Source organism: Amia ocellicauda, chromosome 10 (assembly GCF_036373705.1).
Source record: "Amia ocellicauda isolate fAmiCal2 chromosome 10, fAmiCal2.hap1, whole genome shotgun sequence".
Classification (NCBI taxonomy): Eukaryota; Metazoa; Chordata; class Actinopteri; order Amiiformes; family Amiidae; genus Amia; species Amia ocellicauda.
The window spans coordinates 37,344,328-37,371,717 of record NC_089859.1 but is presented as its reverse complement, the minus strand read 5'-3'; the positions used below and the strand labels follow the sequence as shown (position 1 = coordinate 37,371,717).

General features: G+C 44.4%; 1 protein-coding gene across 1 annotated transcript; it reads left to right on the top strand.

Annotated features, from left to right (window-relative positions):
- Window positions 1-1,671: 1,671 nt before the first annotated feature.
- Window positions 1,672-26,655, top strand: LOC136759645 (uncharacterized). The gene is made up of 4 exons (XM_066714616.1): window positions 1,672-1,752; window positions 22,157-22,821; window positions 24,401-24,535; window positions 25,204-26,655. The coding sequence occupies exons 2-4, from the start codon at window positions 22,636-22,638 to the stop codon at window positions 25,297-25,299; spliced, it is 417 nt and encodes a 138-aa protein (XP_066570713.1). The 5' UTR covers window positions 1,672-1,752; window positions 22,157-22,635; the 3' UTR covers window positions 25,300-26,655.
- Window positions 26,656-27,390: the final 735 nt, after the last annotated feature.

The following is a 27,390-nucleotide window of genomic DNA, read 5'->3' as shown; positions in this document are numbered from 1 at the left end:
GTCCATGTACATTTCTAGTTTCCAGTATATTTAAGAAGACTATAACAAATATCTATTTTTTTGTTTGATTTCCCATTTGGTTATATATAACTTATTTTAGGTTTTGCATGAATCAGTATCAATAGTATAATTACCAATTACTACATCTCCATAAATGAGGATCTCTTAATTAGAGAATCTTGAAATAATTCACTCTTGGTAGCCTTGTATCTACAATGTTTGTTGAACAGATATTTATAAATATCACAGAGTTTGCCTGGCTTTGTGAACACTTGAATCTCATCTCTGGTTCTGCAGATTACATGCATGTCACTCTTTTAATTCTGCTGAAAGACAAAGCGGATTTCAAAGTCAATGTCACAGTAACATCACATTATTATCAATGCATGGCTTACACAATAACAAGAAGAAGATGCAAACAATACTTTTTTTGTGGAATATCAGAAATCAAATTTAAAACTGCTCAACATTTCAAATACATATATATTCAATTATTTTCATTTTAGCTTCACAAATATGTAACTGACATTATTTTAAATTATATTTTCAGTTTTAAACTTATTTTATGATTTTTTACAATCAGATACTAACAATACAAATGTTATTAATTAGAATCACTTATCTATCCATCTCTAACCATCAGGTACTATTTTTTAAATGCTGCATGTATTAACACAACATAAGTTTTGTAAGTAACTGAATATACCATAAATGTTACAATCTGGAATGAAAAAGTATTTAATTGGGATCCTCTCCCTTTGATTAACACCACATACACAACACCTTGAAGGTGCATAATGTGTTTTTATTGTGAAACAAAAGTTAATTAAACATAACAAAATTAAATGTGTTAGTTGCATAATTCTTGATAGAACCACCTTTACTCCCATGTTTGCAGCTCCTCACTTTGCCAACCTTGGCTTTCGTACCACAGTACTAGGAACAGCAATTGAACGAAAGCAATTATAGTCCAAGGGTAGAAGCCATAAGACTGCATGGCATATAAAACAATTATAGATAGCAGCCTACAGAATGAGAAAAGACATAGAAAGGGGAAGACAGAAATAGTAAGCAGATGACAGGATCTCTTTTTATGCATTGATAGAAAGTCAGGTCAACATACCCAGAGAGGAGGTAAGATCCATATTGGAAATAATACAGAATAACAATACGAGTGACAATATGGTCAGATGTGTTTTAACCAACAATTGCATTTTTTGTTTAAATGATTTGGAATATCTAATTACACCTTTTCTGTCCTGTTTGAAATTGGCTATTACTAAACTCAGTGCTTGGTGCTCAGGACGGATGAGACAAAGCATACATATTGTGAAAGGCATGTTGTGAAAATCATCTGCTGTGTTTCACACTGCAAGATAACATGTGACATATGACATCTGAGGCTAGCTTGACCCAGAACATGCAGCCTGAAAATGGGTTGGAGGTATTCACCAAATGTGCCACACACGATTTCCTTACACTTGTTGTATTTTGATTATGTGAATCGGTTTTAATGTTAAGAATACATTTGTCTTAAGATGTTTTCAAGGTAACACTTCAGTCACCCTGATACTGAATCATTCATCCCTTACTGTAGGAAACAAAAAATATTGTTTTTAGCCTGCAGTCAACTAGCATCTTTATTTCTGTTGTCACCTTGCAGTTCCACAATTCAACACCAGAGGTCATCCTCGCCTGAGTTCTAGTCCTATCTGTGTTCAAGTCCAGTGAATAACCTGAAATGGTACAAAGGTAAGTGGTAAACTGCCAGAGGTTTAAAAAAAAGTTTAGGTTATCAAAAACAAAAAAAATAATGTACATTTTAGAGTTATATACTGTGTTACTACACCCTCTTAAGCATTATTTGGCAGTGTTACGCGCAGCTCCTGTGCATACCCGCACAACATCCTCCCAAAGTTGTAGTAAGGTTGTGGATTGGTTGGGGCCAACACAACGTTGCTACAATGTTACAAATGTTACCTGGCTCAAATAAACGTTGTGACAACATTGCTACAGCCACACTTAATAACGTTGTAGACATTTTTTGTATCAACTTAATCACAACGTGGTAAGGTTGTAAATACCGCTACGTTGTGACAACGTTACTTATATTACTTGTTATAAATACAAGTTGTGTTAAATTAATTATTTTATTAAATGTATATGTGATTTATATATTCATTATTTTAAATTATTGTTATTATTTGTGTATTTATTTTAAAATATATTTTATTTTTATTATTATTCTTGTAAATCTGTAGATTTTCAAACTTATTCTGTTGCATTTAGTTGTTTGCTGTAAATGCTTTGGCAATATTTGTCTTACCTTATCATGCCAAAAAAATCTCTTCTGAATGGAAGTCTACCCAGCCCCTCCCTTGGAAAAATACAGCACATTATTTTGCTTTACTGGCTCATTCTAATTGATCCAAGTGTTGCGCATGTCAGCAGCATCAACTGAAGAAGCGCACACACATGCGAAGAAGAGAGCGGCTGACAGAGATAAACTGTTGTATTTGTATAGCTATATTTGTATAATTTATGTCTTAATATACAGTTAATGTCCATAGTTTTTGTGTGTATAAATATAATATTATGTTTTTACATTCTTACATTTTTCGATATAGATTAGATAAGTTGGTGTGTGTGTGTGTGTGTGTGTGTGTGGTGAAAATAACTCGTAGGAGGACATTCATCGAGATCCTGAGGTATGTTTTTTAATTTATTTTCTTTAAATATATTGTAACGACTTTGGGTTTCTTCTTCGATGCAGCAAATAATGGAGGGGACACAGGATTCGAACAACAGGAACTTTATTGAGCACAGTGCAATCTCAGGCTTGAGCGACCCTCTTTCTCTACACTCCCTCTGCACTTAATTCACTGTACTACTCTGAACTCCCCAGAACTATACTCATGCAGGAACCTGGGCACCCCTATTTATGCCCTCTGGCCCCATGACTGGCTCCTCCAATCACGGCGCCTCCTGTGTTCCTGCGCGGAGCTAACCCTTAACCCCGGAACTAACCCTGCTGTAATGCAAGCATGCGCACCACATGAACACAACAAGCAGCACACACACAATAAAATAACTGTAAACTGTAATATTAACTTGTAATGTTTAATCTTAATATACTCATAAAGCATTATGTAAGAAGGATTTATGTTATGAAATATTATTTATATACACTCACCTAAAGGATTATTAGGAACACCATACTAATACTGTGTTTGACCCCCTTTCGCCTTCAGAACTGCCTTAATTCTACATGGCATTGATTCAACAAGGTGCTGAAAGCATTCTTTAGAAATGTTGGCCCATATTGATAGGATAGCATCTTGCAGTTGATGGAGATTTGTGGGATGCACATCCAGGGCACGAAGCTCCCGTTCCACCACATCCCAAAGATGCTCTATTGGGTTGAGATCTGGTGACTGTGGGGGCCAGTTTAGTACAGTGAACTCATTGTCATGTTCAAGAAACCAATTTGAAATGATTCGACCTTTGTGACATGGTGCATTATCCTGCTGGAAGTAGCCATCAGAGGATGGGTACATGGTGGTCATAAAGGGATGGACATGGTCAGAAACAATGCTCAGGTAGGCCGTGGCATTTAAACGATGCCCAATTGGCACTAAGGGGCCTAAAGTGTGCCAAGAAAACATCCCCCACACCATTACACCACCACCACCAGCCTGCACAGTGGTAACAAGGCATGATGGATCCATGTTCTCATTCTGTTTACGCCAAATTCTGACTCAACATCTGAATGTCTCAACAGAAATCGAGACTCATCAGACCAGGCAACATTTTTCCAGTCTTCAACTGTCCAATTTTGGTGAGCTTGTGCAAATTGTAGCCTCTTTTTCCTATTTGTAGTGGAGATGAGTGGTACCCGGTGGGGTCTTCTGCTGTTGTAGCCCATCCGCCTCAAGGTTGTACGTGTTGTGGCTTCACAAATGCTTTGCTGCATACCTCGGTTGTAACGAGTGGTTATTTCAGTCAAAGTTGCTCTTCTATCAGCTTGAATCAGTCGGCCCATTCTCCTCTGACCTCTAGCATCAACAAGGCATTTTCGCCCACAGGACTGCCGCATACTGGATGTTTTTCCCTTTTCACACCATTCTTTGTAAACCCTAGAAATGGTTGTGCGTGAAAATCCCAGTAACTGAGCAGATTGTGAACTACTCAGACCGGCCCGTCTGGCACCAACAACCATGCCACGCTCAAAATTGCTTAAATCACCTTTCTTTCCCATTCAGACATTCAGTTTGGAGTTCAGGAGATTGTCTTGACCAGGACCACACCCCTAAATGCATTGAAGCAACTGCCATGTGATTGGTTGGTTAGATAATTTCATTAATGCAATTATCTAACCAACCAATCACATGGCAGTTTTCTTGGCACACTTTAGGCCCCTTAGTGCCAATTGGGCATCGTTTAAATACCACGGCCTACCTGAGCATTGTTTCTGACCATGTCCATCCCTTTATGACCACCATGTACCCATCCTCTGATGGCTACTTCCAGCAGAATAATGCACCATGTCACAAAGGTCGAATCATTTCAAATTGGTTTCTTTAACAAGACAATGAGTTCACTGTACTAAACTGGCCCCCACAGTCACCAGATCTCAACCCAATAGAGCATCTTTGGGATGTGGTGGAACGGGAGCTTCGTGCCCTGGATGTGCATCCCACAAATCTCCATCAACTGCAAGATGCTATCCTATCAATATGGGCCAACATTTCTAAAGAATGCTTTCAGCACCTTGTTGAATCAATGCCACGTAGAATTAAGGCAGTTCTGAAGGCGAAAGGGGGTCAAACACAGTATTAGTATGGTGTTCCTAATAATCCTTTATATATATATAATCGATTAAAAAACACAAAGTTGTATTAAAAACAGGGAAACAGAAATAAGTAACCATTCCTTATTTTTTGAAAAGTGGGAAACAGAACTATATAAACATTCCTTATTTTATGAGAACCGGGAAACAGAAAGAAGTAACCATTCCTTATTTTTTAAGAACCGGGAAACAGAAATAAGTAACCATTCATTATTTTTTTTAGAACTGTGAAACATAAATAAGTAGGCCTATATCATTGGTTATTTTTTACAAACCAGGACACAGAAATAAGTTATGATTACTTATAGTTTACCAACATTTTACTTTTTATAGTATTGCCAAATGCAATGTTATCGATGTATGAAAAATAAGTAATGAGAAATGTTGCCTTTGTTAGCCTATAATATTGATGTACTGAGTCACACACTATGATATATTTTTCATTTTATTTTAATTATGAATGCAATGCAAACAATACAGAATAACAGTGACAAAAAGTGCCAGGGGTCTATGACAATACAGAGATACCACGCAACAAGTTCCTTCCCTCCGCTGGTGGCTCCATAGCGCCGCAGTGGTGCAGCCTCTCGGTATAACTCAAGAGGGAACTGGGGGTGGGGGTCCATGGCCAGGCTATCATTCGCTCCACCAAGTGGGTTCAGGCCAAGATACCTCCTACGTCTTCCGCTGACTTCTATAGGTGACTGCCTGAAGCTGCCTGAAGTAAACAATGTGTGATGAGATGTGCTATATGTTACATTTTATTGATATATGTAAAGATTAAGGTTTAAGGTTTAAGTGTCCTTAAACTGGAAAATGAAAATAAATCATAAGCAGTACTAATTTATTGAAAAACCGTGACACTGTCTCTGTCATCCCATGAAGATGTTTTACATTTACATACAGATGTTTGCTGTATTAACTATTTTTTGAAAAGTCGTGGTTCAGAAGAAATGCGGAACCATTACTTATTTTGTTGAAAAACTGAAAACAGGAATACGACATAACTATCCATTACTTATTTCTTGAAAAACTGAGAAAAATAAAATAAGATAAAATAAGTAAGCCCACTGGGCACACAACGTTATAATGATGTAGTTTTTTGGTTGTATTTGAGTCGCGATTTCGGGCAACCAAAATATAACCAACCCACAAAGTCTTGTTGCTGACGCCGAGGCGACGTCTGTCTTCGTCTTTTATTAGTTGTATTTGAGTCAGGACATCTGACAACCAAAACATAACAAACCAACGTATTTTTTACGACATGCCGAGGCAACGTCTGTTTTAGACATAATTTATTGGTTATATTTTAGTTGATACTTTAGATTAAATAACCAATACACACGCATATTGTATTTGTTGTGATGAAAACCTCCAGTTTCATATTGTCCGGTGCACACTTTTTTTCTCCAGAGCTGAATAATATAATACAATTGTCCGTTTAAGAAACTAATCATAATAATAATAAAGGATTAGATTTTCTCAATGCATTTTTGTATCCCTTTTATAAATGAGATAACCAACTAGGAGCCAGTTGCAAACTTAAGTATTTTTATACTTAAAAACCCCTACTGTAAAAAATAATTAAAAGGCTCTAATTTAGGAAATTAGTTCAATTAAGGGTTCAGTTAAGTAATTGAGAGCTTGATTGGAACAAAAACAAGTAGGGTAGGTGGTACTCTGGGACAGGTTTGAGAACCACTGGTCCACTGGTCTCATTTGAGGGGAAAAAAGTGCAACAGGAAATGCAATTTAGCCTTAAGTATTTTTGTACACAGCTGTCTTGAGTTTAAATTAAATATATGAATATGCGAATCATATTAAAACGTGAATGCCATATAACACAATATAATTCTACATTTATTTTATTAGCATAGTTTATTTTTATTTACACATTTTTTTTCTCTGTTTCAGTCTCTGATTTCAGAAATATCCAGTTTATTATTACTACTACTACTAAATCAAGTAGTAAGACAATTACAGCATCTGAAATAACCTACTCATAGTTTAGCAACATTATTATTAAAATTATTAATATAATAGTTTAGCAGATGGATTATTGTCTAGTACAAACAATTCACACAGACATACAGCTGCATTACCATTATCTTATGATCGGAAGCAATGTATTGTTAGAATGTGTAATGTTAAGGACACAAACTCTTTCCCCTTCTTTTCTGTACCTCTTTATATTATTGTCATCAAAAGAAAACTCTCCCACATACATCTTGGCAAATAAACAAATGTGAAACTATAAAACCAAATTATATATCAATGGGTTGGAGATGAAAAAGTTCAAATAACTTTGTATAACTGGGTTTAACCATTGGCTAATACAGTATTTTTTTCTTTATTTTTCATAGCTCTCATGCTGTTTTTCTCAGGTTGGCTCATTGTACTGCAGAATCTTTATCTTCTTTTACAGTGAGGCATGTTGTCATGGTTTTCAGCCATCGCTCTCTATCTCCACTAGAGGCCGCTGTCTCCCTGTCTTTCCTTTTCCCTTCATTGTTCCTTTTTCACCTATCAATCACCCAATTAACATTCCTATACACCCTTGTGCACTTCTGCTGCTGTCCTCTCTTTTCATTGGCTCTGCACCTTTCTTTCCTGTTCCTGCTCCTTGTCTTAAACCCCTAACTGGCCTCACTCAGGGCAAAAGTCTCGTCAGCACAGCTTACGACTCCGAGCCCTGTTTCCTCCGAGCCCTGTTTCCTCCGAGCCCTGTTTCCTCCGAGCCCTGTTTCCTCCGAGCCCTGTTTCCTCCCCTCCGACCACGACTCTGCCTTGCCTCTCTTGCCCTGATCTGCCGGTACCCGACCCACGCCTTCCTGACAATCCCTCGATCCAGCACTGTGTGTAATATCCGAGTGATGCGATGACTTTACCAATTGACGATTGGCTCTTTTATTTAGAAGGCGGGACTTATTCCGCCATATAGGTGTTTGACAGATGACGTAAACCGAAGTGCATTGTTGGCATCGGCGCGATTATTGAGATATTATGGTAGGAGTTCGTTTGCTTTGTATATCTAAAATCTATGGTGAGAAACGTCTCAGAGAGCACAGATGACAGCAAATTAGTAATGCTAACGTCAGCGGACGTGGCACTGAACGAGCAATCGTTATTATAGTTTAAAAGAGCAAACAGTGGAAGTTATCGTATTATGCGAGATACAAAAAAACTGCAAAGCTGCAAAGTCGTGTTTGTCATCCGCCACCGTGACAGCAAGTGGACTTTTGAAGCTGAAATAATGAGTGAATTAAACATGCTCTTTCAATCAGCAAGAGAGGAACAACATGGATATTAGTTTACCAACTTTCTTGGAAAGGAGGATGGATTGTATGTGTCACAGTCAGGTACAGGAGAGAAGGCTACTAACGTTACATTAGGTAAGACACAAAGTTTTATTTTCACAGCTTGTAAATTAACTTGTTAATAGCGATTAGCTATGGGATCTGTGCATCCTGGCCGGTCCGGGTCCAGATTTCAAAGAACAGACGGGTCTGAGTCGGTTCTGTTTATTTATTGGGTTAAGTATTTCACATTTTACAAAATTAAAAACAATTCCAATTTTAATACTTATGATTAAAATCGTTTAAAATATCAGTTCTTAAAATCACTTAAAATTTTTAAAATCTTTGTGATTTTTTTAACAAAACTAAAACAATAAACTTTAAAATAAACGTGCTCAAATCAAATAAACAAAACGTGATAAAAGCAAAAACTGCACACCAACAAAAGAGTCAATTACATTGAAAATAACAGAAAATGCATTAGACAAATTAAAAAAACAATTAAAAAGTAAAAATAAAAAACAAACAAAAAAAGTCTAATGCATTTTAAATTAAACCCAAAAACGGTCAATGTATTTGACAAAAAAATTATAACAAAACTATACCTAAAAAGCCCTAAACAATGTGATTTAAAAACATCTAAATCTTTAAAAACAATTAAGATTCATTATTTAAAATTTTCTTTTAAAAACAATCATTCATAAAATCTTTAAAAGATCTTGGACTCGGGCTCCAGCAGGGGGAACTAACCGTCCCCGGAGGTGGGTCCCATCACGGGATCCTGAGCTCCCCCAGATCTTGTATGCGCCAGTTCTTAAAGGCTTCCTCCTTGCCCCTCTGATGGACCTCCAGATTGACGTAGTCTTTCACAAACACCATGCCCCTCCGCGCGATGACGATCGGGTCCAGCTCCTGCTTATTGAACAAACAGATGTTCCGTCCCTCCCACAGTGCCTGCTTCACTGCACAGACGACACGCCACCAGCACCTCAAGGTAGATGTAGAAATTCCCTTGGCTGGACCGTATAGGATCTGCTGGGCGGTCGCCCGCGCAGGAACGGCGAACCTGTGGAGGAACGGAGAAAACAGGAGCCAGACCCTGTGGGCGGAGGGGCACTCACTAAAGATGTGAGCCTCCGTCTCCTTCCCCAAGCAACCCTTATAGGGGCAGGTGTCATAAGGAGCTATGCCCCTTCTGTGCATAAACACTCGGGTGGGGAGACACCGACTCACAGCCATCCAGGAGACATCTTTCTGCGTGTTCGTGAGGCAAACGTGCGTAGCGTTAGCCCAGATAAACCGGCAGGTTTCGGGAGGGAAATCTTCTATCCGGCTGGTCTCCTGGGCAGATCTCATCTGACTACAGATGGTCTTATAATCCCAGGAGGCCAGCACGACTTTATGGAGGCCTACTTCGAGCGCAAAGGCTCGGAGCGCCCTGTAGAACGGCGGGGGATCCCACGAGTGCGGCCTGGTGTTGTCCATGGCGCAGAGGCCGAATGGTCTCAGGCTGCTGGCAAAATAAAAGCGGTTCATGAAACTCACTTTCTTGCCAGCAGCCTGGATGTTCTTAACCACATAGGCCAGCCCCTGCGCCTTTATCAGCCGCACAACGTCCGGGACCCCCCTGCCTCCATCCAGGGTACCCTTCACCATCTGCACTCTTTTCAGCCTCTCCATTTTGCTCCCCCAGACAAACCGAAATATAATTCTGGTCACTAGTTTTGCGATACCCTTGTCTGGGGGGAAGATCATTCCTACGTAGAGGAGTATCGGGAAGAGGATGGCCTTTACGACCAGCACCTTACCAGCCATCGTCAAGGTCCTTGTGCTCCAGCCGTGGATCTTCCTTTGGACCTTTGCTATGGCCTCCTCCCAGCTCCGGGTGCCCGTGTTGGTCCCGTCGATCGTGATCCCCAGAACCTTGATAAACGGCTTCACAGGGAACACGGTCGGCGGGCCCCGGCCGACAGGCCATGCCCTGGAGAGGTAGACCTCGCTCTTGGCCTTGTTCACAGCGGCCCCCGTCGCCCTGCAGAAGCCGTCCAGCAGTTCCTCGACCCTGGCCACGGACGGAGCGTCCGTGCAGACCACGGCCACGTCGTCCATATAGGCCAGGGCCTTCAGTTGCTCTCCGCCGGAACCCGGGAGATGGAAACCTGTCACCCGGACGTCCCGGCGGATCGCCTGCATGAACGGCTCCAAGCAGAGGACGTACAGCAGGGCCGACAGGGGACAACCCTGCCGGACCCCCGACCTGACCGGAAATGGTTCGGTCAGGTGGCGGTTCACAAGGACCCTGCTGCTTAGGCCGCTGTAGATGATCTTAACCCACCTCCTCAGGCCAAGAGCGAGACCCATCCTCTCCATAACGAGCTGCAGGTATTCGTGGCCCACTCTGTCGAAGGCTTTCTCCTGGTCCAAGCTGATTAGGACCAGGGGAAGCCCTCTCTCGTTCGAGTAGGCCACGACATCCCTGAGCAGCATGGCGTTGTCGGCCGCCGATCTCCCCCGGGCACCACAGACCTGGTCGGGACCCACGACTTGAGGGAGTGGCCGCTGCAGCCGGAGCGTCAGTGCTTTGGCCAGTATCTTGTAGTCGGTGCACAGGAGGCTGACTGGCCGCCAGTTCCTCAGATCTTTTGGGTCTCCCTTCTTGTGAAGAAGGGAGAGGATACTTTTCTTCATCGAAGGGGCCAATCTGCCCTCTCTGTACATCGACCCCAGGACCTGGCCCAGATCTTCCTTAAGCACCTCCCAAAAGATCTTATAGAACTCAGCAGGGATCAAATCGGGACCCGGTGTCCTTCCAGAGTTAAGACTCTTTATCACCTGGGAGAGTTCAGTGGTGGTGATCTCTGGATCCTCCTCCTCCTCCTCGTCCCCCTCATTGCGGGACTCCAACAGGGACAGAAAGTGATGGATCAGATTTTGATCCACCACCTTCTGGTCGTACAACTCCCTGTAGAAATCCCGCACCACTGTCTCAACAGCCTCTCTGCCCTCCACCTCTTGCCCCGAGGAGTCGATCATGGAGGACATTGCAGGCCGCCTCTCCTTCGTTTTCTTGAAGAAGAAGCGGCTGCATTTCTCATCGTCCTCCATGATGCGGACCCTGGAAAGGACCTTGATCTTTTCTTGCTCCTCCCGATAGAGGGCGGAGAGACTCAGTTTGACCCGGGCCACCTCCTCAGCTAGGTCGAAGCCTCTGAGCTGTAAAAGACTCAGGCGCTGGAGGCGGGCGTTTAGATGGGAATATCTCGCCCGCCTCTCGCGAGCTTTCCGTTTCCCCAGCTGAATGAAGTAGCCCTTGGTTCTTTTCTTCATCATCTCCCACCACTCTATGGGAGAATCAAAAAGGTCCTTCAGGGTCCTCCACTCCTCGAGGCGTCTGCTAAAGGTCTTAATCACACGAGGGTCATCGAGCAGAGAGGTGTTGAGCTTCCAGACCCCAGGCCCCGACTCCCGTGTGCTCGGAATGAGCACCTCTGTCGTCAGGAGCCTGTGGTCTGAAAAGAAGACCGCCTCCGAAGACATGGCGGTCCTCTCCAGTGGCTTGCTGAGGAGGACGAGATCTATCCTGGAGAAGGAGGAGCCAGAAGAACTCACCCAGGTGAACAAGGGGACCAGGTCCCGACCTGCGTCGCAGAGTTCAAAGTCCTCCACGAACGCAGCGAGGTCCCTGCTGGATCTATCGTTGCGGGGCTTACTCCGGTCTACATCCCTCAGAGCACAGTTGAAATCACCTGAAATGATAACTGGCAAGGTGCCGATCAGGAGCGGGCGTAGCTGAGGGAGAAAGAGGACTCTCTCTCTCTGGCTGGTGGGGGCATAGACATTGACCAGCCTCAATACAGCCCCCTTGTATTTAAAATCGAGGCTGGCCAGTCTGCCCGCCTCTATTACCTTAAATGTATTCACAGTTAAGAAGGGGTTTTTCAGGAGTACGGCAATCCCGTCCGCTCGGGACACATTGGACCCCGACCAGAAGGATTCTCCTAGGGTCCAAGTGTCCCGGAGATCTTTATATTCTTTTTGGAACGGGATGCCGCACTCCTGTAAACAAATAATGTCTGCCTTCATTCCAGCCAGAGAGTTTAAAACATCGGTCCTCTTTTTCACCTCAGCAATGCTCCTCACATTAATTGAAATAATGGTTAATGCCATAATGGCTGTGAGGGCAATTACCCGCTCCGTAACAATCATGTAAAGAAACCTTTCTCTTCCCCACTCCTCTCTTCTCCCTCACCTAGCTTAGCGCTAGCACCCAACATTTCAATCATTTGCCTCACCGCTTGATCCTCTAGGAAGACTATGGGGGGGGCTCGGCTCCCGCCACCCGGTAAGGCGGGCAAAACTCCACTGGGCTCAGGGCCCGTGGTGCTGGAGGTTCTCCCTGGTTCCTTTGAGGCCGAGGCCCGACGAACAGATGGCAGGGCAGAGGCTTTATGTACAACTGGGGAGAAAACTGTATAGACCCCGCTAGTCGTTCTTTTAACTAATGGTGGGGGAGGGGGTGGTCTCTCCCTTCCCGGCTGTCTGCCGCCGCAGGCCTCCTCCCCCAGCGCCAGTGACCTTGCCATCACGTCCCTGATGTCTTTCTGGGAAAGGACACTGGCGCCGACTCTCGTCTCCTGAGGACCTGCGGCTCTCCCACTACTGCCGGGAGGGCATACCTGACCCCTCCCCTGGGAGAGTCTCAGTTGTGGGGCAGGAGGAATGTTATTTCTAGGGGGCCTCTCATCTACTGAGTCGGTTCTGGGTAGTACATTTAGACTGTTCATGGTGAACTGTTCAACAGGCCTGACTGCTTGAGCCCTACAGTGAGTGGGTCTGGAGGCTCTGTTATGCTGTGGGGGGCATTTTCATGGCGTGGTTTGGGTCAACTTCTCTAAAGTGATCACCTTTATCCTATGGTTAAACATTTCTATCCTGATGGGAGTGGTCTCTTCCAGGATGACAATGCCCCCATCCACAGGGCAGGTGGGGTCACTGAATGGTTTAACAAGTATGAAAATCTCCACCACCACCATCATCAAAACACCAAATGAGGGAATATCTTTTGGAAGAATGGTGTTCATCCCTCCAGTAGAGTTCCAGAGACTTGTGGAATCTGTGCCAAGAGCACTGAAGCTGTTCTGGTGGCTCGTGGTGCCCGACACCTTACTGAGACACTTTTTATATTGATTTTTACTTTTAATGTCACCCGTCTGTGTGTATGTATATATATTTTATATACTGATTATATATACTCTTTACTGAAAATATTTACATACAGGAGCCTGTTTTCTTCAAACATAAGATAGCCTTTTTTGATTAAGTAAGGCAATTAAGCTCAAATTACAAGTAAAGCAACACTTTGCTGTACATAAATCAGTCAACTAAGGCAGATATCTAACCCTAATGGTTATCTAAACCACAAACAACAAACATACCATGTGGTTCATCTGCACTTGGGGCAGGCATTTCAATCTCTCTTGTCTCCCTTCACATTCCACCTGAGTTCCTGTCTTTCTCTCTATCGGTCTCACTTTCTTCATCCCTCTCTGTATCCCTGTCTTGATCACTGCCTGTCTCTGAATCTCTTTCTTCTCTGGGTCTGCTGAATCCATCTCCATGTCTCTTCTCTTTATTACTGTATCTCAGTTCACCATCTCTCTCCTGTCTCTCGCTCTGCTCTGCTTCTTTCTCCAACTCTCCCTCCTTCTGCCCCCTACACTTTTTTAGGGGAAGGAAGAAGCTGGAAATGTCCCCACATTTAAATTTCCTTTTCATTTTTTTCCTAGCAGTGTGAAAACTCCTTGATGAATAATATAGAAGAATGTATGAAATAAAAACAAATTACAATTAAAAAAGAAAATGTTATTGTCAAAATAATGGATTTAGTAATTCATTTTAAATACTGAACAAGTTACCATTTACAACCAAGAAAATGAAAGAACCGCAGCTTGCATCTACCATGGATGTATAATAAGAACGCCGGTACTGTTAGCTTAACTGGCACTAGCATACGAGTAGCATTAGCCTAACAGGAACGACGTGCACACTTGTGACACAAACATATTGTCAAATGACAATAACTCAATTAGAGCAAAAATGTACACTTAAGGGTGATTTGAAGGTACACTTATTTACTCACCTTACAAACATCAATGAAAAATGCAGCAGCATGAAAGAAATATTAGACTCTGATATTTCCTATGGAGTCTAGATCGTATACAGGAAGTCATGTTGAATAAGTCATGCTTGCTGAGCTTGCTGTTGCCATCCCATGGTCGAGAAAATACATTGCACCTTCCATTAGAAAGGTGGTGCGATTAGTGAGTTATTCGATACGAAATCGTAGGGATGGTGTGACCCGATGCAACCATTATTATTATTATTATAACATTGTAGTTTAAATAATGCCAATAATAATAATATTAGTATTATTGTATGAAATGTACTATAATGTAAAAAAATATATATTTTAGCATGAGGAGATTGGGGTGTCAAGTCTTTTTAGCTGGGGTGGCAGTCGCCACCCCTTGGATCCACCAGTGATTTGATGTTTGAAATTGAAGAGAAACCAGAGGGCAGAAGCCGCACATGGTCCTGCGAAAGGCAGTGGTGGCTCACGAAGGGATATAAACACAGAAACCTGGTGGTCCGTGCTGTAAATCAAAATCATTAATCTCCCCGCTGATAGAAAACTGCAAGCCTGTACTTCATAGCAGTTACACATATGAGTAGAAGAAAAAAATCTAAAATAAAAACTGAAGTCTAATCAGGGGCTCGGAAGAAGTGTGGCCTTGGGGTCATGTCTTTTGTCTGTTGGATTCCTGTGTCATTAAAACCAGTGTATCCTGATTTGTGCAATGTGATATGTCCAACCTTAAGTGGAAAACAGGAAACCCACAAACAGACACTGAGGGAGTCTCAGCAAAACCTTATCTCGTAGATCAGCCTATTTTGCAAAACAGTCTTATTTGCTTGACAGAATTACTTTTAATGCTAATGATTTATCTGGAAAAAATTAAGAGACCACTTAACATTGATTTCTGAACTTGGAGTGGTCTCTTAATTTTTTCCAGAGCTGTAGATCATTATACTGGATCTTTCAGTCCCTCCTATTGGCCCATGAAGCAAGGGGCAATAGAGCCAAAAGAATCGTGTTTGTGAGTTACAATTATTTCTTCCTCTTGAGGGGCAGGTGGTCTGATGCTGCCATTCATCCCAGTATGTCACCTACAAGGTGTGTATGTATGTACGGCGAGGTATTCAAATTATCAGGGATTAGGAATGTCCTTTTCAAACAATGATGCCGTAGCCACACCTTACCGAATATTGACCTCTCTTATGTGCAGTCACCATCTGCAATTTCCTGGAGCTTTACAGTGCATCTCAAATTATGTTTTTATCCTGCCCTAGGTCATAAAGGTCAACCTCCAGTTACTACCTACATAATACATACATTTTGGTGCTTCTTACAGAATACAAGTTCTACAATTCTACAAATCCCTCCCTTGGTCAATCTTAAGAGAAGGGCAATGGTCTAATTCTTACTTCATGGCTCTTATTCTATTCATTTGAATAATCTGACATCACCACCAAAATTACATTATAAATGAAATTATCAAAAATAATGTATTCTACTGCAGACACCATTTATTATTATTATTATTATTATTATTATTATTATTATTATTATTATTATTATTATTTATTTATTTATTAGCAGGCACCCTTATCCAGGGTGACTTACAAAATATAAGCGCAATACAAAGTGCAAAAATACAGTGCAGTTCAAATTCCAATTTACATATTACAGTACAATTCAAACCATAATACATTTTACAAATTCCGATGTACATATTACAGTGCAATTCAAACCATAATACATTTTACAAATTACAATTTACACAAGTGAATACAATAAATGAGGTCTTACATCCTGGATTGTAAAAGCCGATTACAGACATGTCACATATAGGTCACAGTCAACGGCCAAGGGAAAGGGAGCCTTGGGGAAATCAAAATAACAATACGAGTACTAGTAACGCAAGTCAAGTAGGATGATATTAGATATTAAATTGATATTAGAAATAATGACGTGTGCAGACTTGTCAAATTGGATTTATTAGTAAAAGGCCAATGAAGCAGTTGTTAAGGATACAACCTTTCTTAATTCCTCTCACCGCTTCTGTTTTTCTATGATAAGAGAAACGGCCCAGGAATATATTGCCCATGGGTTTGTCCAAATGTATTGCCCATAGGTATGTCTGTTTGTGGATTTCCTGTTTCTCCTCTCAAAGCTAAAGATGTTACCTCATTGTTAAGAAAACCACAATATAGTACAGTTTGTATGCTGTATTAGAACCAGACATCTGCTTCCATGATGTCCTCCTCCCTCAGGAAGGGCAGCCTACAGGCTTTGTGGAGCTTGCATCTTTTGAAGCTTTTTGATTGGACAAACGGTCACAACATTCTATGTTATTTTTACATAAAAAGCTACACTTACGTTTGTAAAAGTGAAGTCTCACTGAGGGAATGGGCCTGATGTGACACTTCCAAGCTAGCTTGATTAAAGTTCTATTTGTGTTATCTTAATGATTTTTCCAGTTATTTCCAAGAAGGGTTCAACACTCTTCTTGCACCGGAAGACCACAGCGGTCTGGAGGGGATCTATGGAGAGACGAGGGTCTGCAGGTAACTTGGTGCAGTCTGTTCGAGACAGCGGTAGGTAAGGGTCAGTGTCTTGAACTGAATGCGTGCCGGTATCAGGAGCCAGTGGAGGGAGCGGAGCAGTGGAGTAGCATTTGCGATTTGGGGCAGAGAGAATACCAGACGAGCTGCAGAGTTCTGGATGAGCTGGAGTGGGTGGGTACTAGTTGCAGGCAGACCGGCCAGGTGGGAGTTGCAATAGTCCAAGCGGGAGAGGACCAGAGACTGGATGAGCAACTGAGTCGAGTAGTTGGTGAGGAAGGGTCAGATTCGGTGTTTGTTGCTCAGGAAGAATCTGCAGGTGCGTGTCAGCATGGTGATGTGCTGAGTGTAGGAGAGCGAAGGATCGAGGGTGACTCCTAGGTTCTTAGCGGAAGAAGAGGGAGAGAGTGTCGTAGATTCCAAGGGGATTGTGATGGAGAGGTCAGCAGAAGGTCAGAAAGAGGGGGAAATAAGAGGAGATCAGATTTGGAGAGGTTGAGCTTGAGGTGGTGTGAGTGCATCCAGGTAGAGATAGCAGACAAGCAGGAACAGATGTGACAGGGGATGAGGGTGTCGGATGAGGGAAAAGACGAAGATCTGGGCATCATCTGTGTAAAAATTGTAAGAGAAACCATGGGATGTGATGAGGGGGGTCCAGGGAGCAAGTGTAGAGAGAGAACAGGAGGGGGCCCAGGAAGGAGCCTTGGGCTGTTTCAGAATGTGCTGTAGTTATCTTTCGAGTGAAATCTTTTTCTTATTCTTAGATTACATATCTGAAGAAACCCTCTTAAAAGGACGAAAACAGCAGCGCAGGAGTTGTGTTGTAAATGAAAATGAATAACAGCGAACGTGAGGCAGTCTCATGTTCAAACAGCTTTCTTACAGTTTTCTTCCGGGTTTTGCATTTTATACAGTTCTAAACAAAAGGTGAATAATGGCCATCAGCAGAGGGCAGTGTCCCGGATGTGCACATGGATTGGCTCAGCCCTAGCCTCTCTACTTCCTCTTCCTCCTTTGGAGTTTATGGTTACAGTGCATCCGGAAAATATTCACAGCGCTTCACTTTTTCCACATTTTGTTATGTTACAGCCTTATTCCAAAATGGATTAAATTAATTATTTTCCTCAAAATTCTACAAACAATGACAATGTGAAAGAAGTTTGTTTGAAATCTTTGCAAATTTATTAAAAATAAAAAACAAAAAAAGCACATGTACATACGTTTTTATGTATTTGACAAAGAGAGAAAAGTGGTTGTGCAGGGAGAGTTAAGAGAGTTGTTCAGGGAAAGGTGGAACTCTGATCTACTGAGCCCCTACTGTCGCTCGCTGACGTGAGTCACACGGAGTCCAAAATGCGTGTATCTGGCACTGTCTTTGTCTGTATTCAGATATTAAGTGGCCATTAATTGTGCTATTAGCAGTCCTGCGTGGGAGGGAGGGCCATCCTGACCAGCTTTGTGAGTTTATTGTCTATTACAGCTTAAATTAGCTGGTGTGTTTGTGTCGTTGCCACTGGACTCTCGGACAAGCCAGCTGAGAAGTCACTCAGTCACGCAGCTAAGTATCGCTTTTCTCTCGCGTTTCCTCGTTTAGTTAAGTAACATTGACTGTTTACGTGGTTTGTTGTTTAGCTACAAATTGTATATCTTGCACCTGTTTTGTAGGAAGAGCAGCGACTGTTTGTTAGTGAATTCAGCAAGTGACTTAGCACACTCGACACGCCCTGTCTGCAATCAGAAGCATTACACTGTGTAGGCTGTGATTATTTAGCATTTGTTTAACATTACTACGAGTTATTGTTCAGTGTAACTGCGTGTATCTGGCACTGTCTTTGTCTGTATTCAGATATTAAGCGGCCATTAATTGTGCTATTAGCAGTCCTGCGTGGGAGGGAGGGCCATCCTGACCAGCCTTGTGTCATTCAACGCAACACAGGTGTGCGCTGTCCTAATTAGTTACAGGTGTTGTATTTAACCGCCCCCCACCCCTCTGCGCCAGCAGTCAGCACCAGCAGCCTTCAGTGCCCCCCGTCTGAAGGGCCCCACTTACAAAGGGCAGGGACTCTAGCTGCGATGACGATCTCTCCAATTACTGTCCTGCTCTCTCCTTCCTCTCGGCGTGCACCTGCGTGCCATTGTTTCCCTAATCCCTCCAACCTCATCTCTCTGCCTCTCCCCCCCTCCTCCTCTCTCCCCGCTACTCCACTCTCTGGAGGCCTGTGGAACTGCCACTCAGCTTCCAACAAGGCCGACTTCATCTCCGCCTTCGCCTCCCACCAGTCTCTGGATTTCCTCGCTCTCACCGAGACATTGATCTCCCTAGACAACTCTACCACCCCTGCTGCCTTATCCTCTCTCTTTGTCCTGTCCCACTCCCCTCGTCTTACCGGGCGGGGAGGAGGAACAGGGCTCCTGCTCTCCCCTTCTCTCCTCTTCTCTGTCCCCCCCTCTCTCTCCTCTATCTCGACCCACAGCTTTGAATTCCATGCAGTGGAAATCACCTCTCCCTCTCACCTCTTCCTTCTAGTTCTCTACCGTCCTCCTTCCTGGATGAACTTGACTTTCTTCTCTCCTCTCTCCCCTCGCTGTCCTCACCTACCATCCTCCTGGGAGACTTCAACATCCACCTCTCCAACCCTTCCCACTGTGCCGGATTTCTTCCTCTCCTTCATTCCTTCAACTTCTCTCTCTCCCCGTTTCCCCCCACTCACAGGGCTGGCCGCCAGCTAGACCTCATCTTCTCTAGAGGCTGCTCCCCTTCAACACTCTCCATGACACCCATGGACTTCTCGGACCACCACTTCATCTCCCTTCTCCCTTTCCCTCCCCTCCCTCCCCACTCCACCCACTCCCTCTGTCACCTTCCGCCGTAATCTCCGCTCTGTCTCCCCTTCACCCTTGCCTCCACTGCCCTCACTCTCTTACCTTCCATTGACTGTTTTTCCCATCTATCTGTCAACTGTGCTACCTCCTCTTTGTTCTCCTCCCTCACCTCCTCCCTTGACTCTCTCTGTCTCCTCTGTCACGTCTCGTCCTGCCCGTCCCTCCCCTCCTCAGCCTTGGCTCTCTGCTGTTCTCCGCCCAACCCGAACTACTCTGCGTGCTGCCGAACAAAAGTGGAAAAGGACCAAACTCCCAGCCGCCCTCGAACTCTACCGCTCCCTACTGTCCACATTCTCGTCCTCTCTCACCTCAGCCAAAAAGTCTTACTTCCAATCTCTCTTCGAATCCACTGTCAACAACCCCCGCAAACTCTTCTCCACCTTCTCCTTCCTCCTTGCCCACCCCCCCTCCTCCTCCCCCATCTCTCACTGCTGATGATTTCGCCTCCTTCTTCTCCTCCAAGATTGCAGACATCCGCAGGCTCTTCAGTACTCCACCCTCATCTCCCATCACACCGAAACCTCCCACCAATCAAGCTTCCTTTTCTTCATTCTTACCCCTCTCAGATGCTGAAGTTTCTGCTCTCCTCCTACGTCACAAACCCACAACATGTGCCCTGGACCCTCTCCCTTCTCGTCTCTTCCAAGCAACCGCTCCTGATCTTCTCCCCTTCATCTCCTCCCTCCTCAACTCCTCACTCCTCTCTGGCTGTTTCCCCTCTGCATTTAAACAAGCTGCTGTCATCCCACTGCTCAAGAAACCAACCCTTGATGCCACCTCTCCTCAGAACTACCGCCCTGTCTCCCTACTCCCCTTCCTCTCCAAGACTCTCGAGCGGGCGGTCCACCGTCAGCTCTCGGACTTTCTGTCCCAACACTCACTCCTTGATCCTCTGAAATCCGGCTTCCGCACAGCTCACTCCACTGAGACGGCTCTCCTGGCTGTCACTGACTCCCTCAGCTGTGCTCGGGCGGCCTTCCTCTCCTCAGTCCTCATCCTCCTTCTCCTTGACCTCTCTGCAGCATTTGACACTGTTGATCACTCCATCCTCATCTCCTGCCTTGCTGACCTTGGGATCTCTGGGACTGCTCTCACCTGGTTCTCCTCCTACCTCAGCGACCAGTCCTACCAAGTGACATGGCGAGGCTCCTCATCCACCCCCCAACCTCTCCTCACAGGTGTTCCCCAAGGCTCCGTCCTGGGCCCACTCCTGTTCTCTCTCTACACTCGCTCCCTGGGCCCCCTCATCACTTCCCATGGTTTCTCCTACCACTTCTACACTGATGATGCCCAGATCTTCCTGTCTTTTCCCTCTTCTGACCCTCTCATCCCCTCTCGCATCTCTTCCTGCTTGTCTGCTATTTCCGCCTGGATGCACTCGCACCACCTCAAGCTCAACCTCTCCAAATCGGATCTCCTCTTTTTCCCCCACTCTTCCTCACCTTCTGCTGACCTCCCCATCTCGATCCCCTTGGAATCCACCACACTCTCTCCTTCTTCTTCCGCAAAAAATCTAGGAGTCACCCTCGATCCTGCGCTCTCCTACACCCAGCACATCACCACGCTGACACGCACCTGTAGATTCTTCCTCAGCAACATACACCGGATCTGTCCCTTCCTCACCGACTACTCGACTCAGCTACTCGTCCAGTCACTGGTCCTCTTCCGCCTGGACTACTGCAACTCCCTCCTGGCCTGCCTGCCTGCATCTACTACCCGCCCGCTCCAGCTCATCCAGAACTCTGCGGCTCGTCTGGTATTCTCTCTGCCACGATTCGCACATGCTACTCCACTGCTCCGCTCCCTCCACTGGCTCCCGATAGCGGCACGCATTCAGTTCAAGACACTGACCCTCACCTACCGCTGTCTCGACCACATTGCACCAAGCTACCTTCAGTCACTCGTCTCTCCATACATCCCCTCCAGACCACTGCGTTCCTCCAGTGCCAGAAGACTAACTCTGCCTCCTCTCCACTCACCTTCCTCCAGAGCCCGCTCCTTCTCATCCCTGGCCCCTAAATGGTGGAACGACCTGCCCACCGAAGTCAAAACAGCAGAGTCCTTGACCTCATTCCGGCGCTTATTGAAGACGCATCTTTTCCGACAGTACTTGTAATATTAGTCTCTATCCCTGCTAGATAGCACTTCACAGTTTTTATTATGCTTCTCGCATTCTTGATTGTTTTCCTCCTTGCTCCCTTTCCCATAGCTCTTGTCTGTGACCCTACATCTTGACAGCACTTAGCTGGAAGTCATGTCTCTGAGTCAACACCTACCATAATCTGTTTAATTCTATGCTTATAGTGGTGCTTGTAAGCATTACCTCTATGTGCATGACCAGTGTGCCTGTCTGGCTGGGTCTTTTGTTCATTGTGAGAGAAATCTTTGTCCAGCAGGGGGCATTGTACTGTATTTTGACAGTCTTTTTTTCTTCTGTTTGCAGGGTGCTGTTCCATCAGACCAGACCAGACCAGACGGGGAGATTCTGGTTGACAGGGCTGCAGAGACCTGGGTCCTTGGAGCGGTCCAGAGGCTGAGGCAAAAGGAGATCGGGACTGACTGTGACCGACAAGGGACCTAGCTAGAGGAGTCGGCGGGCTCCTCACGGAGTGGGTCTCAACCAGAAGCCCGGCCGACCATCTACCCGGAGCTCAGCCTGACCAGGACTGCTCCCTGCTGACGACACCAGCCAGGATGCAGGAGAGGCCTCACATCCCAGGGACCGACCAGGCCGATCGGTGAACGTCCCCGTGGGAGGCCTCCTGCAGCCAGGGCCCGGACTTCTCCCTGCAAGGCCCGCTCCCCGCAAGGCCCGCTCCCTGCAAGAGCCCCGGAGGTGGAAGCAGCTCCCCAGCCAGGTGGACTTGCCCCGATCTCCAGATTGAGAGCCTCTGCACCCTTTCCCAGGTAGGAACGTGCAGCATGGCCCAGCGGACGGCTGGAGTGAGGCGCCATAATGCAGTGCGCTTCAGCCGAGAGGCTGGAGGCGAGACCGCGGAACTCACCCGGCTGGAATTTAGCAGGTCCGTGCTGCAGAGGGGCCTGGGCTTCGCCCCTTCTGAACTGAACTGTGTGGTGAAACTGCCTGAACCTAGGGACGTGTTTGAGGTGAGTTTTAAGAACCCTCATGTGCTGGAGAGTTTTTGGAATATCTATAGAGACAAGAAAGATTGCATGCCCCTGAGTGACTTTGTAGTCGATGCCTTGACTGATAGAGAAATTAAAATCGTTACTATTCAGTTTTATAATGAAGCAGTGGTAGAGTATGATGTAGAGGTATGGCTGAGGAGATCCTTTCTGAGAGTAGGAGAGTCAATGATGAGGATGGGGTTTGGACCGGTGCTCGATGGTGGCAGGTGCGCCTGCAAGTGGAAGTGGCCACCATCGACGGAGCACGCCACCTGCCGAGCACTGTAGTTTTAGGTGCAAACAGGGGGCTTGTCTTCTACCATGGCATGCCCATGCTTTGTAGGAACTGCGAGGCCCTGGGTCATTTAGCCGCAGCCTGCACGGTTATTAAGTGCAAGGTCTGTGGCGGGGAACATCAGACCAGGGCCTGCAAGCAGGAGAGGGCCTGCAACCTGTGCAGTGGGGGAGGGCACCTTTTTAGGAATTGCCCCTCCTCCTATGCAAATAGGGTGCGGGCCTTCGCGGGGAGTGGAGAGGAAGAAAAACAAATTGAGGCTCCTCGAAAGGAGATACCCCAAGATGGGGGTAGAGAGGAAACAGTCCTCAGGAGTCTTACAGGCTCCCTCTCCGACTCTGGGTCGGAAGTGGAGGTGGAGGGGGAGAAGTGGACAGTTGTGGTGGGAAAGAGGAGAAGGGCAGAGAGGAGGAGAGTGAGTGGGGTGTGATGAGTAAGCGGGTCAATTCTGCTAGCTCCCCCCCCGCCAGCTCCTCCCCTGCAGCCAAGACATCTCCCTCTCAGTTTTATACGCCCCTCTCCGAGTCTGGAGCGGAGAGTTGTGGGCCTTCTCCACTTCCCCCTGTGGGCAGCCTGGTGGAGGATAAGCCCCCTAATAGTAACATCCCTCCTGCCCCACACCCTAGACTCTCTCAGGGGAGGGGACAGGTCTGCCCTCCCGGTAGTAGTGTGAGAGCCACAGGTCCTCAGGAGAGGAGAATCAGCACCAGTGTCTTTGATCAGGAAGACCTTAGGGCCGCAATGACAGAGTCACTGGCGCTGTGGGGGTGGAGGCCTGTGGCGGCAGACAAGGGAAGGGAGAGACCACCCCCCCCACTAGTAATAAGATCAACTAGCGGAGTCTATCCAGCTGTCTCCTCGGTCGCACACAAGGCCTCTGCTCTTCCATCTGCTCGTCAGGCCTCGGCTGCAAGGGAACCAGAGAGAACCTCCAGCACCACGGGCCCTGAGCCCAGTGGAGTTTCACCAGCCTTACCGGGTGGTGGGACCAGAGTCCCCCCCATTGTCTTCCTAGAGGATCAAGCGGTGAGGCAAATGGTTGAAATGATGGGTGCGAGCGCTAAGCTAGGTGAGGGAGAAGAGAGAAGTGGGGAAGAGGAAGGATTCTTTACATGATTGCTATGGAGCGGGTAATTGCCCTCACCGCCATTATGGCTTTAGTCATTATATCTTTAAATATGAGGAGCATTGCTGAGGTGAAAAAGAGGGACAATGTTTTAAACTCTCTGGCTGGAATGAAGGTCGGATATTATCTGTTTGCAGGAGTGCGGCATCCTGTTCCAAAAGGAATATAAAGATCTCCAGGACACTTGGACCCTAGGTGAATCTTTCTGGTCTGGGTCCAATGTGTCCCGAGCGGAAGGGATGGCTGTATTCCTGAAGAACCCCTTCATAGAGGTGAAAAAATGTAGGGTGATAGAGTCAGGCAGGTTGGCCAAGAGGAACAAGAGAAGATCAAGGCCTTTCCAGGGTCCGCATCATGGAGAACGATGAGAAATGCAGTCGCTTCTTCTTCAAGAAAATGAAGGAGAGGCGGCCTGCAATGTCCTCCATGATCGACTCCAATTTTGAATGTTTTTATTTCTGTAATGTAAAATACTTACCCATTAAACAGTATTTTATATATGAATAACAAAGGACTTCTAGATTTTACTACACAGAAGCAAATCCTGTGGTAACATGTCGTTTGATTGATAGAAGCAGAGTAAACAGGGTTTTAACACTTTAATGGAGTAACATAATGAGAATGTTTTAACACTGAGAGAGTTAAATATTAGAGTAGACTTAACACTGTGATTGTTAAATACCCCATAGTGTTAAATGTAATTAACACTGGTGAGAGTAGTGCAGTGCAGTGTTAGTCTGTTCCACTTATTTTAATGTTCCTGATTAATCGACCAATGCCCATTGATTAAACAATCAAATATTTTAATGACAGCCCTAATATATATATATATAGTGTGTGTTATTGTAATGAAATGTATGGTTTGTATTAATATTATTAGCAACTGTATGCTATCCAAAACGGAGATATTGAAATTTTGCTTTTGACAACTTGCCTGTAGGTAATAAAAACTCTTGGAAGTGGACGAGAGCCGAAATCCCGACATAGAGCTACGAACCCAGGCCAACCGGCATTTCCAAAAGATGGCATGGATTGACATCAGTCATAAATCAAGCCCCCCTCCAATAGGACACTGGGGGCTGATAATGAAATCCAATCTCACAAACTCAAGAACCAATAATCTATTGATCTGACAGGCGTATAAATGGTAGCGCATGGTGTCTCTCTCTCTCTCTCTCTCTCTCTCTCGCTCTCTCAGCTGAACCAGTAACTCGCTGCCACAGCTCAACCTGTAGCTCTGTTGCCAGAACCGGAACCAGAAATCAAAGTCTTTGCCGGCAACAGAAGAGTTAAACTGGGAGAAGGAGATTGAGCTGTACGAAGAATTCTTTTAAAGGACTTTATTAAATAAAGAACTTTACAGACTGTGCATGCCCACCTGTACCCACCTGATCAGTGGAGTTCTACAGCTAGTCGACTGAATACGTCAGTCATTTAAATAGCTATTTGAGTCTTAAGAAACTTGACCCTTGGAACCAAACAGGGCCCTGCTTTCCTCAAAGACTTTGTCTTCAAATAAGTATGGTGAGAGACCCTGCTTGCAAAGAAGATTTTGTGCACAACCTTGGAGCCTTCAAACCAGTGGAAAATCTGTTTGGAAAAGACTGTTTCGCGAAACCCCAACTTCCAGGTGCATCGACTGAGTGGAAGTTCTTGGAGAAAGCCGAACGGGACTGCTTTTGTTCCCAACCACACGGACCTCGTGTCGTGTGCTGTTATCTGAACCCGAAGCCAGAGAGGCCTCTCTGCGACGAAGTTCAGATAAGTTTAACAGTTTGGAGTTTGTGATTCATGACATTTGAGAAATCAATTAGAAATGTTAATCTGTGATTCATAACATTAGAATATGTAATATCATTTAGTTTTGCTTAAATATAAATGTGTGTTGCATTAAACTGTTTTGTTGATAATTTTAGAAATAAAATCTGTCAAACAGGAATGAGAAGATAATTCTCGGCGTTAACTGTTTAGTCTGAAATTGACACAAGTTAATAGACATTAGATTATTGGTGGCCCTGCCTATCCTTAATCATTGAATAATAATCAGTTAAGGGAAATTGTGGTAACAAGTAATGATAGGATCTTTCTCGGCACCTAAACGTAAATGAGACGGATATATATATATAACGAGAAGTTACCTGATATAAATACTAACCTGCGTAGTTATTTAATGTCCAACTAACAATACTAATGAGAGACTCACTTTCGTCTTACTAACCGGTATTGTAGTCAATGTGTTTATAACCTTTTTTGTTTAACGATTTGTGTGATATCATATGCAATCCCATGGTCTTTGATTTGGTCAGGGAAGTGATTTGTCTTTGATTTGTTGATCTAGAGTTGAATTTTAATTAGTTTTTCCATTTTGTATAATTAGTGTAGTGCTACATTTAGTCTTTGTTTTTGAATAAATTTGACAATTTATATCTTTGGAATTGGTGTCTGCGTCCAATTATTACAGAAATTGAGTTCCACAAGATTCCAGGATTCGTGATAAGGTGATACTATAAATTCACTTCTTTAATTGAAATGTATAAGTGTACCTTACTTAATGGTCACATTACAACTATATTTATTAGCGATCCTGCATTTTCTTTTCAGATGTTGTCTATATTTAAGTCGAGCCAGTATCTTATCCTAATGTACCTATTTTTTAGCCTTTATGTTGTCAAATAACGCAGCTGCTGATCAATCTCAAACACAGTGCCTTCCTAACAAAATCCAATTTGTTACATGGAATGACGGAACAAAAAAACTAAAAGTATCATTTTAACAAACTCTCTGCTGATAGTTTTATTTATATCTTTATTCAGGAATTACACTTTAAATAAGGAGAAGTGGAAAAGAAACTGGGTGCGGGAAGTGTTTGCTGCAGTACTGCAGTAATAGTCATGGAGATGGGATTCTCATAAACAAAAACACCCCCTTCGTGTTAATATCCCAACATACAGACGCTGAAGGAAGATACTTAATTCTCAATTGTTATTTACACAGTGAGAAATATACTCTAACTAGTCTTTACATACCAAATAATTCAAATTTGTCGTTTTTTAAATAAAATGCAGAATATTCTAGACACAGTTGAAACTGGTACTATTATAATGGGAGGAGATCTAAACCACACTTT